The sequence below is a fragment of the Pangasianodon hypophthalmus genome, chromosome 26, assembly GCF_027358585.1.
Source record: "Pangasianodon hypophthalmus isolate fPanHyp1 chromosome 26, fPanHyp1.pri, whole genome shotgun sequence".
NCBI lineage: Eukaryota > Metazoa > Chordata > Actinopteri > Siluriformes > Pangasiidae > Pangasianodon > Pangasianodon hypophthalmus.
In genome coordinates this window covers 20,009,991-20,022,293 of record NC_069735.1, presented here as the reverse complement: position 1 = coordinate 20,022,293, position 12,303 = coordinate 20,009,991, and the positions used below count along the sequence as shown (strand labels likewise).

The 12,303-nt window shown below is 43.0% G+C and overlaps 1 protein-coding gene across 1 annotated transcript in view; it reads right to left on the bottom strand.

Moving 5' to 3' along the window:
- Window positions 1-2,956: 2,956 nt before the first annotated feature.
- The window catches only part of LOC113525637 (acyl-CoA dehydrogenase family member 11), an 18,817-nt gene continuing 9,470 nt past the window's right edge, over window positions 2,957-12,303 (bottom strand). The window contains exons 11-15 of the mRNA XM_053230103.1: window positions 12,000-12,092; window positions 9,819-9,926; window positions 8,483-8,648; window positions 6,962-7,028; window positions 2,957-3,536 (exon numbers count right to left, since the gene is read on the bottom strand). Of these exons, the coding sequence (XP_053086078.1) occupies window positions 3,416-3,536; window positions 6,962-7,028; window positions 8,483-8,648; window positions 9,819-9,926; window positions 12,000-12,092 (555 nt within the window). The 3' untranslated portion in view covers window positions 2,957-3,415. The remainder of the gene's footprint in view (window positions 3,537-6,961; window positions 7,029-8,482; window positions 8,649-9,818; window positions 9,927-11,999; window positions 12,093-12,303) is intronic.

Here is a 12,303-nt window from a genome sequence, read left to right as displayed (position 1 = left end):
TCTAATCATGATTCTACTACCACCATGCTTCACAGAGGTGAAGGTGTTCTCAGGGTGCTGGGTTTCTGCTAAATGTAGCGCATTGTGCCAAGGACAAAACGTTCACTTTTGGTCCCATCAGACCAGAGAACTTTCCAAATGTTCATTGAGTCTCCAAACAGGATTTCATGTTGAATTGTTTTGGTTTTGGTGTTGTCAGTCTCTGTGGACTGTTCAAGCTGTGTTCAAGCTGTGTGGAGTGTGAGGGCTGTGTTCAAGCTGTGTGGAGTATTCAGGCTGTGTGGAGTGTTGGGGCTGTGTAGAGTATGAGGGCTGTGTGGAGTGTTCTGACTGTGTTAGGGCTGTGTGGAGTGTTCTGATTGTGTTAGGGCTGTGTGGAGTGTTAGGGCTGTGTTAGGGCTGTGTGGAGTGTTGGGGCTGTGTTAGGGCTGTGTTAGGGCTGTGTGCAGTGTTAGGGCTGTGTTAGGGCTGTGTGGAGTGTTGGGGCTGTGTTAGGGCTGTGTGGAGTGTTGGGGCTGTGTTAGGGCTGTGTGCAGTGTTGGGGCTGTGTTCTGACTGTGTTAGGGCTGTGTGGAGTGTTGAGACTGTGTTTAGGGCTGTGTGGAGTGTTAGGGCTGTGTGCAGTGTTGGGGCTGTGTTAGGGCTGTGTGGAGTGTTGGGACTGTGTTTAGGGCTGTGTGGAGTGTTGGGGCTGTGTGCAGTGTTGGGGCTGTGTTAGGGCTGTGTGGAGTGTTGGGGCTGTGTTAGGGCTGTGTTAGGGCTGTGTGCAGTGTTAGGGCTGTGTTAGGGCTGTGTGGAGTGTTGGGGCTGTGTTAGGGCTGTGTGGAGTGTTGGGGCTGTGTTAGGGCTGTGTGCAGTGTTGGGGCTGTGTTCTGACTGTGTTAGGGCTGTGTGGAGTGTTGAGACTGTGTTTAGGGCTGTGTGGAGTGTTAGGGCTGTGTGCAGTGTTGGGGCTGTGTTAGGGCTGTGTGGAGTGCTGGGGCTGTGTTAGGGCTGTGTGGAGTGTTGGGACTGTGTTTAGGGCTGTGTGGAGTGTTGGGGCTGTGTGCAGTGTTGGGGCTGTGTTAGGGCTGTGTGCAGTGTTGGGGCTGTGTTAGGGCTGTGTGGAGTGCTGGGGCTGTGTTAGGGCTGTGTGGAGTGCTGGGGCTGTGTTAGGGCTGTGTGGAGTGCTGGGGCTGTGATAGGGCTGTGTGCAGTGTTCTGGCTGTGGCTTTGTGGAGTGTTTAGGGCTGTGTGGAGTGTTCTGACTGTGTTTAGGGCTGTGTGGAGTGTTAGGGCTGTGTTTAGGGCTGTGTGGAGTGTTGGGGCTGTGTGGAGTGTTCTGACTGTGTTTAGGGCTGTGTGGAGTGTTGGGGCTGTGTGGAGTGTTAGGGCTGTGTGGAGTGTTGGGGCTGTGTGGAGTGTTGGGGCTGTGTGGAGTGTTCTGACTGTGTTTAGGGCTGTGTGGAGTGTTGGGGCTGTGTGGAGTGTTAGGGCTGTGTGCAGTGTTCTGGCTGTGTTTAGGGCTTTGTGGAGTGTTAGGGCTGTGTGGAGTGTTCTGACTGTGTTTAGGGCTGTGTGGAGTGTTGGGGCTGTGTGGAGTGTTAGGGCTGTGTGGAGTGTTGGGGCTGTGTGGAGTGTTCTGACTGTGTTTAGGGCTGTGTGGAGTGTTGGGGCTGTGTGGAGTGTTCTGACTGTGTTTAGGGCTGTGTGGAGTGTTGGGGCTGTGTGGAGTGTTAGGGCTGTGTGGAGTGTTGGGGCTGTGTGGAGTGTTCTGACTGTGTTTAGGGCTGTGTGGAGTGTTAGGGCTGTGTGGAGTGTTCTGACTGTGTTTAGGGCTGTGTGGAGTGTTGGGGCTGTGTGGAGTGTTAGGGCTGTGTGGAGTGTTGGGGCTGTGTGGAGTGTTCTGACTGTGTTTAGGGCTGTGTGGAGTGTTGGGGCTGTGTGGAGTGTTCTGACTGTGTTTAGGGCTGTGTGGAGTGTTGGGGCTGTGTGGAGTGTTAGGGCTGTGTGGAGTGTTGGGGCTGTGTGGAGTGTTCTGACTGTGTTTAGGGCTGTGTGGAGTGTTGGGGCTGTGTGGAGTGTTCTGACTGTGTTTAGGGCTGTGTGGAGTGTTGGGGCTGTGTGGAGTGTTAGGGCTGTGTGGAGTGTTGGGGCTGTGTGGAGTGTTCTGACTGTGTTTAGGGCTGTGTGGAGTGTTGGGGCTGTGTGGAGTGTTCTGACTGTGTTTAGGGCTGTGTGGAGTGTTGGGGCTGTGTGGAGTGTTAGGGCTGTCTGGAGTGTTGGGGCTGTGTTAGGGCTGTGTGGAGTGTTGGGACTGTGTTAGGGCTGTGTGGAGTGTGAGGGCTGTGTGGAGTGTTGGGGCTGTGTTGGGGCTGTGTGTGGGCTGTGTGTGGGCTGTGTGGAGTGTTGGGGCTGTGTGGAGTGTTAGGGCTGTGTGGAGTGTTGGGGCTGTGTTAGGGCTGTGTGGAGTGTTGGGACTGTGTTAGGGCTGTGTGGAGTGTTGGGGCTGTGTTGGGGCTGTGTGTGGGCTGTGTTCTGGCTGTGTGGAGTGTTAGGGCTGTGTTAGGGCTGTGTGGAGTGTTGGGGCTGTGTGGAGTGTTAGGGCTGTGTTAGGGCTGTGTGGAGTGTTGGGACTGTGTTAGGGCTGTGTGGAGTGTTGGGACTGTGTGGAGTGTTGGGACTGTGTTAGGGCTGTGTGGAGTGTTGGGACTGTGTTGGGGCTTTGATTGCTCCTTGGTCTTCATGATGCTGTGTTTTGGTCCTCTAATAAACTCTGGATTTTTTCGGGAACAGGTGAATTTATACTGAGATCAAATGGCCATTTAATTATACACAGGTCAAATCCATTAGACAAATTATTTATACATTAAATTGATATAAATATTCTCTACTACAGTATTATGGGATGTTTTGTGTAGATTCATGACAAAAAAGTGCATTTATGTTAAGTGTGACTGCAAGTGTGCAATCATCATAATAAATCAACACCCTTCTTTAATCAACACATTAATTACATTAATTACACAAATATAAAATATATGCAGTGCATATATATAGTACAGTGTATCATTAATTAATCATAATTAATCACACTAACACACTGCAATCACACTAACACACTGCAATCACACTCACACACTGTAATCACACTCACACACTAATCTCACCCACACACTGTAATCACACTCACACACTGTAATCACACTCACACACTGTAATCTCACTCACACACTGTAATCAATCACTTTCGTATTACTATTGTTAATATAAACATTATTATCTTTATTATAATGTGTCATTACATATCATTGTCCCGTTCAAGATTTGTGTATGATGCATGTACAGCCCATGAGTCATTACCATGTCCGTGTATATATTTATACATATAATCTGGTGTGTGTGTGTGTCTGTGTGTGTGTGTGTGTGTGTGTTCTCAGGGGTCCTGCTTCTCCAGTCCTTGGTAAACAAGCTGAGAGTCACTCAGTACAGCGCTGGTGCTGTAATACCCTCGGATCTCCCCGCTCACTACAGGACACACATCATTCTCACACCACCTACACACACACACACACACACACACACACACACACACACACAGTTAGTCTATAACTGAACTCCTACAGGTTAACAAAAAGTACGAGTTTGTGATATGTAAGTAACAAACACTGTGTGTGTGTGTGTGTGTGTTACAGTAAAATACTGAGGGGTGGTGATGAAGTGGAGTTAATGTTACGATCCCAGAGTTGATTATTTTCCTATAACACCATGTCCCCAAGTGTTTTATTCCTCTTCTACCACAGCAATTTACCAAAGACTACAATTTATTATTTTTTAAAGGACTTGCTTTTTATGCTTTTTATCCATTTATAATTACAAATAATATTGTCGAATGTTGGTGGATCAAGTTAGTTCCTGTTGTCACTTATGTTATAGCAGCTATAAACAGCCTCTCTTTTTTTCTCTCTCGAAGTTAAAGATAAAAAAATTAAATGCAGCTGGTCATGTTACTAAGAAACTACGTAAAGAAGCGTAAACTCATCTGTCCCGAAGATGTCAGAAAGTTACAGCTTTACCTCTGGCTGTTACAAAGTGCTCACACTGGAGACTCCTTCCATAAATGTCGAATAAACTTCTCCTTACAGAAAACTTCACCATATCAATGATTACGCAGGTTTTTAATCTGTTTATTATCAGTGGAGCGTCGCTGTACACACCCCTGTGAATGAGCTGTTACTATAGAAACGATAACGTATTAGAACGAGCGCATTAATATAAACCTGCACTACTGTCAGAGCTGCTGTTATAGAGAATTAACATAATATTAATTTATTAATATTTATAGAAAAACACCTTCTGACCAATCAGAATCCAGAATTTATGATTTGGTAACCAAAATAAGTCAGAGGAACAAGATAACAACATTAGGAATATCCAAGAACAACATAACAAATGCACACTGACGAATGACATCCACGAAGCACACAACAGTCCTGTACGGACGCTGGTGATGTCGGAGCTCTGGGGTGTGGGATATCACAAGAACTGCAGCGTTCAGATGAAAGGACATGAAGTGAATGTTGGGGAACGTGGAAGGTCCAGGCAGGTTTGTAGATAAGGAGAAGATGAGAGAGATGAGGACTGAAACTGAAACCGTGAAGAGATTTGTAATTAAGGAGAAGATCAATTTGAAATAAATGAATCATTTAATGTGCAGTTAATCAAGTGTGTAAACTGCAGATGTTTACACTGAGAACTGGTAAAAAGCCAAAAGGCTGAATTTTGACCTAGAGTTCAAACTGCTACAAAAACTGCTACAGATACAGAAGTCCAGTAATCTGAGCAGCGAGAGACAGAGACGTGGATGAGGGATTAAGCAGTAGACTCAGACAGACAAGGTCAAAGCTTTATAATGTTTCTGAGATAAAAGTGGAGGTTTCCACTATGGAGCCGATACAGGAGTCGAGGGAGAATAACTCTGATGTGGTGATTTCATCGAGAGAAATCCATTCATCATCAACATCAAGGCTTATTGAGTAGTTCCAGGTTTACGGATGTGACATTTGAACTCATTCACTGACAAGGACTGTGCAGAACTCGTCATGTGCCTTTTAAGACAGAACAAACAACAATATTCCTGATGTTCGTTTGGACAAGCGCTGAAAACGTCACATGTCTCGCGCTGTGGATGTACCACGTGTGAAACTGTCCTCTAACATAGACGTCACATCACTGCATAGAACAAAACGTGAAACAAGAATTAAATAAGCGTGTACTTCACCCTGAGCCTCAGCTGTGTGTGTGTGTGTGTGTGTGTGTGCCCCCATCTACAGAATGAGAAGCATGCCAATACAATCTGAATTTAAATTTTACAAATCTGAATAATTATGCCTTTATTTTCAATTATTGTTTTGTAGTTATCTTACAGCAAATTGAAATTTTACTGCAAAGCTTGAAGCTGTGTGTAATTCAAATTTAATAATAATCAGTTTTGGGTGGCACAACCCATTTCACACTCATTTCTTCAAACTCAGCTTCAGTTTTTCAGAACACTACACCACTGGCTGATTGGTGATAATGCTGCTCCTTTACTTTTCTGATGTCCCCAGATGTAGTGTTGCAAATTACAAACACAAATAAAGTCATTAAATTCAGATTTGTACATTTTAAATGACATTCTATCAAAGCAGATAAATCGAGTTGATATTTTTATGAACTGCGTTTGAGCCAGTTAGTAATGGCTCCTCCTGAGGAACATATTAGTCTTTATTTCCTACAGACAGAAAATCACATCATTCAGATGTGTGTTTTAAGTGTACACACAAGATAAACCTGAATGCGCAGGAGAAAATGTCAACACCGAAAAAGCGGATATAAAAAGCAATAAGCCAACCACAGAGCCTTGAGGAATGCTGTGTGTAGAGCTTATTTGGGTTTAGCTGGAGAAGACAATAAAAATAATAAATATATAAATAATTATTATATATCAGTACTTTATGGGACTATAAACATGTGATAATGCTGGTGTATTTGGAGGTTTGATGTTGTCTTCAGCCATGACTTCCATGATGGAGTCAGTGCATCCCAGACAGTACACCATCAGAACAACAGTGTTCTGTTCAGGCCCATTTTTTGTTCCCCAAAAGTAAACAGTGTAAACCCACATGTTTCCCAAAGGTCCACATAACAAACCAGACTGGACAGAAGAGTGAGAATCCACGTGCCAAGTTTATTGAAATACAAGCAAAAGTCATCAAACAAAAGGGCAAACCGAAGAGTAGTCAAATATGGAGTAGCAAAGTGGTCGAAATACAGAATCGGTTATCAGGGAAATACTGGAAACAGGAAAAGATCAACCGATTCAAACTCTAGCATGTGAAACTGATCTGCCCTCTGCTGGTGGGGAGAGGTACTGTCCTGGGCTGTTGTGACCATCCAATTCTGTCCGTTGAACATTTCAAGGTTCAATACATCATCTAGGTGCCTTAACTAAAGCTACAAAAAGATGTACCTTTAATGGTGCTGCTACATACACAAGGAGCTATTAAATTTCTAGGGTTTGTCCTGATGAAGGTAAAGACAACAATTTGCAAGCTAGCAGTGTGTGTAAAGTCTAAGTAAGGAGTAAATTCAACATTGACTAATAACTTTACACCTTGCTAACAACCGAGTTCAGCAACGTGGACAAAGCAAGAGGAAGCGATCGCATACAGGAACATTAGCAGGGAACTCGAGTCAGAATTTCCTGAGGAACTACACAAGGCATGGTGGAGATCAACAATGCTACGATCCTGTAGAGCTTTCAGTTCGGATTCAGAATAAATAAGGAGCAGAAATCATCAGGTAATCCCGAGAAATGATACAATCCAATGAAAGGAATACGAGTAGCAGAAGATACCGAGGACTGACAAAGGAACAGTGCCAAAGAGAACCAGAAATAATGGGGGTTAGGTATTATAACACACAAACACACACACTTTACCTCAGCGCAGCATAGACATCTGGGTGTGAAGCTCCTTCCCATGAGGCATGATCCACTAACAGAGCTCCTACACACACACACACACACACACACACACACACACACATCACAGAATTACATCAAACTGCAGGGAGGCTATTCACACAAATACATTCACAACAGAGTTTGCAGATGATGTACCAGACATACAAAGAAAGTTCTAGCAGAAGGGACGCAGCCCTCTAAGCTGAGCAAGAACGTTTAACACACACTCGTTATAATAATGCTTTTTTCAGCACAGAGCAGCTGATATATTTCTCGCTAACACTAAAGAAAAAGGATATTATTTTATTAACCTATTGTATCTGTTTAAGTGTTTAACACATCATACATGCTGGTCATCAGAAGACTGGACCCAGGCATCACCCTGCTGCTCAACAGCACCCCCTTTTGACATTTTTCTTCAGGATGAGCATCCAGGTTCACCTGCATGCAACAGACTTGGCAGGAGTATGGGTCTTCTTAAGATAAATGAATTTCACACTCACTTTCGTTAACTCCGCCCAACAGGAATGTGACCGATTTGCAGATTGTGAAGGAAATTCTGATATCTTTAACGGCGTTGCCTTGGGAAAGATTAACATATTACACTGCACAAACAGGAAGTTTTGCATATTTCCACTGTACATCGTGCAGTGTGGCCGATTTATGTTCAGTGATGGGGCTTGGGCACTTAAACATGAAAATAGTGGTTCATTGTCATAGCACCACCAACTGACAACAGCAAGTGAAGCTTATAAACCAAACTTTTTATCACTCCACTTGCAAGGTTCGTCATATTTAAACCAAATATGCTCAGCATGATATATCCCTGATGATAAATTTTTGATATTTTAAATGGTATTGCCACAGTGAGTATCAATTAACATGAATGGCATGTAATCAGGGAGTGTGGCATAGTTCCAACGTACATCATTCCATGTGGCACAGGCTCCACAGCTATAGTAAATGATACAGAACTGTCAAACAAGCACACAGTAAGTCACCCGTCACAGCGCCTCCAACTGGCTACAGAAATAAACAATCCTTTTTATTATGTCTCTTACAGCGTGGATAAAAGTCATAGCACATATAGTCAGAATGATGTCACTATATCCAGGTTAACTTGGGAAGGACATGTTGAAATCTGGATCAACATTGCCATGGAAACGAGATTAATTAACGTCACACATTGCAAACAGGAAGTGTGGTATAATTCCACTGTACATTATGCAATGTGGGTTAAAGCTCAAGAAGATGTTCAGCATAACAAAATGGAAATATTGTTGAAACAGACACTGCTGTGCTCTTGGTGCTTGGGCCCATCAATCGCTGCTTGCAGCTATATTTTAATATCGTATTTGATGGAACTATGTAAAGAGTTTTTAATGTTTAGCTGTGACCTCTAATAACCTCTCAGTGTAACTCTTATTCAACAACAAGCTAGCTATCTTTAGTGAAATAATTGTAGTGTGTGTGTGTGTGTGTGTGTGTGTGTGTTACCCATGTAAATGCGTGCGATGCTATATGCTAAGTCTCTTGCTGCAAGCTGAAGGCTTTCTGGTGGACGAGACTCTGCAGTTTGGATGAACTGAGCTAAACCAGAGAGAGACGAGCGCAGACTCTGTACCGCAGGAAGCAGGGCGGGACCGGCACCACGCAATCGCTCCTACACACACACACACACACGCGATTACACACACACAATTACACGCACACAATTACACACTTAAACACTTGTTTTCTATAAGCAGTGATAGATTACTTAATGAAAACACATTGTGCTAGCTTTACACTTCATTAGCGCAACACTTAGAAGTTCACAGAAAAAGATTTGAATAAAATTGGAATGATAAATCATGTCACATTCGTTCAGCAGCCGGAGAAATCCGCTTATAAAACACATTTAATAATGAAATGGTGAGTGAAACTTTTGATTTACGCCCAACTTGCAAAAAACCTTCAAAAACACACACTGTGTTATTAATCTTTGCTCTATTGGTGTAGCGCTAGCCAGCTAGCTATTCTTAATACCTTATTTTGGGTAAATATTACCTAGCTAGCTATGTTATGTCAGTAATACTTAGCTACTTCAAAAATGCCTTAAAATATTTAATACTTTACTTTATAACACTTACCTTCTTCATGTAAAGCTAACCAGCTAGCTATATTTAATAATTTCTTTGCTTAGCTAATAGACAACAGAACTCTAGTTAGCTTAAATAATAGCAAGCTAGCACTCCTTTTCCACAATTAAGGAATATTTTTTATTTAATTTGTGTGTATGTGCAGCATATGTAACCATGTGGATTATTTCTGCTAATAAAAACTAGCTTAACACTTTCAACACTGCTAACACCAGCAGCTAGTGCAAAACTAACAATACTGCTAGAACACTGGAAATAAGAGCAGCTAATGCAGCATTAGGCGACGCAGGCTAACACTGACGCAGAACCATGAGGACTGTCTCTGACTAAAGCCACTGCTAGTCATTAAATGCTAATTAGCATAATTAGCCTTGCATAATTACATGTCTGACTGAACTCTACGATAGAGTGCTAACCAGCCTCGTTAATCAATTAGCATATTAAGGTATGATTAGCATGAAGGTGTGTGTGTGTGTGTGTGTGTGTGCGCTGCTTATGCATGCAGGTGGGCACTCCACGGATAAACACACTGCTGCTGCCGCATTCACACTGCGTTCTGCAATATCCGTGTTCAGATATCACCAGTGTGTGTGTGTGTGTGGGTGAGAGTGTGTGTGTGAGAGAGAGAGTGTGTGTGTGCGTGTGTGTGTGAGAGAGTGTGTGTGCGCATGTGTGCGCGCGCGTTATCTCACCTCCACATCAGAGAAGAAGGCCTGCAGTACACGGCCTGAGGATTTAGAAATTGAGCGCAGAACATCCAGAGAAAGAACATTAGTGGTGCCTTCCCATATACTCAACACCTGCACACACACACACACACACACACACACATTAATATAACTTTCTCAAACTGAACAATGAGGATACAGATAGAGACAGATAGCAGTGTGTGTGTGTGTGTGTGTGTGTGAGAGAGAGAGACTTCAGAGGAAACAATGAGATCTATCACTATTACAGAGATGAATGAGTCTGACACACACTGAGATTAAAAGAATGTTTAGGCCAAGCTGTTTCGCCATCGTGTGTGTATTGTATGTAACAATGTGTGTGTGTGTGTGTGTGTGTGTATTGTATGTAACTGTGTGTGTGTGTGTGTGTGTGTTTTGTATGCAACTGTGTGTGTGTGTGTGTGTGTGTGTTTTGTATGCAACTGTGTGTGTGTGTGTGTGTGTGTGTGTGTGTATTGTATGTAACTGTGTGTGTGTGTGTGTGTGTGTGTTTTGTATGCAACTGTGTGTGTGTGTGTTTGTGTGTGTGTGTGTATTGTATGTAACTGTGTGTATTGTATGTAACTGTGTGTGTGTATTGTATGTAACTGTGTGTGTGTTTTGTATGCAACTGTGTGTGTTTGTGTGTGTATGTGTATTGTATGTAACTGTGTGTGTGTGTGTATTGTATGTAACTGTGTGTGTGTGTGTGTGTGTTTTGTATGCAACTGTGTGTGTTTGTGTGTGTGTGTGTATTGTATGTAACTGTGTGTGTGTGTGTAATGTATGTAACTGTGCGTGTGTGTGTGTGTGTGTATTGTATGTAACTGTGTGTGAGTGTGTGTTTTGTATGCAACTGTGTGTGTGTGTTTGTGTGTGTTTGTGTATTGTATGTAACTGTGTGTGTGTGTGTGTGTATTGTATGTAACTGTGTGTGTGTGTGTGTGTGTGTGTATTGTATGTAACTGTGTGTGTGTATTGTATGTAACTGTGTGTGTGTGTGTGTGTGTGTGTGTATTGTATGTAACTGGGTGTGTGTGTGTGTGTGTGTGTATTGTATGTAACTGTGTGTGTGTGTGTGTGTATTGTATGTAACTGGGTGTGTGTGTGTGTGTATTGTATGTAACTGGGTGTGTGTGTGTGTGTGTGTGTGTGTGTGTATTGTATGTAACTGTATGTGTGTGTGTGTGTGTGTATTGTATGTAACTGGGTGTGTGTGTGTGTGTGTGTGTGTGTATTGTATGTAACTATGTGTGTGTATTGTATGTAACTGGGTGTGTGTGTGTGTGTGTATTATATGTAACTGTATGTGTGTTTGTGTGTGTATTGTATGTAACTGTGTGTGTGTGTGTGTGTGTGTGTGTATTGTATGTAACTGTGTGTGTGTGTGTGTGTGTGTATTGTATGTAACTGTGTGTGTGTATTGTATGTAACTGGGTGTGTGTGTGTGTGTGTGTATTGTATGTAACTGGGTGTGTGTGTGTGTGTATTGTATGTAACTGTGTGTGTGTGTATTGTATGTAACTGTGTGTGTGTATTGTATGTAACTGGGTGTGTGTGTGTGTGTGTATTATATGTAACTGTATGTGTGTTTGTGTGTGTATTGTATGTAACTGTGTGTGTGTGTGTGTGTGTGTATTGTATGTAACTGTGTGTTTGTGTGTGTGTGTGTATTGTATGTAACTGTGTGTGTGTATTGTATGTAACTGGGTGTGTGTGTGTGTGTATTGTATGTAACTGGGTGTGTGTGTGTGTATTGTATGTAACTGGGTGTGTGTGTGTGTGTGTATTGTATGTAACTGTATATGCGTTTGTGTGTGTATTGTATGTAACTGTGTGTGTGTATTGTATGTAACTGGGTGTGTGTGTGTGTGTATTGTATGTAACTGTATATGTGTATTGTATGTAACTGTGTGTGTGTATTGTATGTAACTGTGTGTGTGTGTGTGTATTGTATGTAACTGTGTGTGTGTGTGTGTATTGTATGTAACTGTATATGTGTTTGTGTGTGTATTGTATGTAACTGTGTGTGTGTGTGTGTGTGTATTGTATGTAACTGTGTGTGTGTGTGTGTGTGTGTGTATTGTATGTAACTGTGTGTGTATTGTATGTAACTGGGTGTGTGTGTGTGTGTGTGTGTGTGTGTGTGTGTGTGTGTGTGTGTACCTGTGCATCTCGTAGCAAGGCAGGCAAACCTGTGTCCTCAATATAACCTTGACCCCCAAAACACTCCAATCCCTCCGACACCACAGCAACCGCCTGAAACACACACACACACACACACACACACACACACACACACACACACACACACACACAGATATTCAGTTGCTAGCAGGTATAGTTGCAGAATGCACGTATAGCATGTACAGTGGAAATGCTGCCTTAGAGAGAACAGAAATGGGACAGACATGGAGACCAACACGGGGACAGTGAGGACAGGGAGGGTGCAGAGACAGAGCCTGCATGG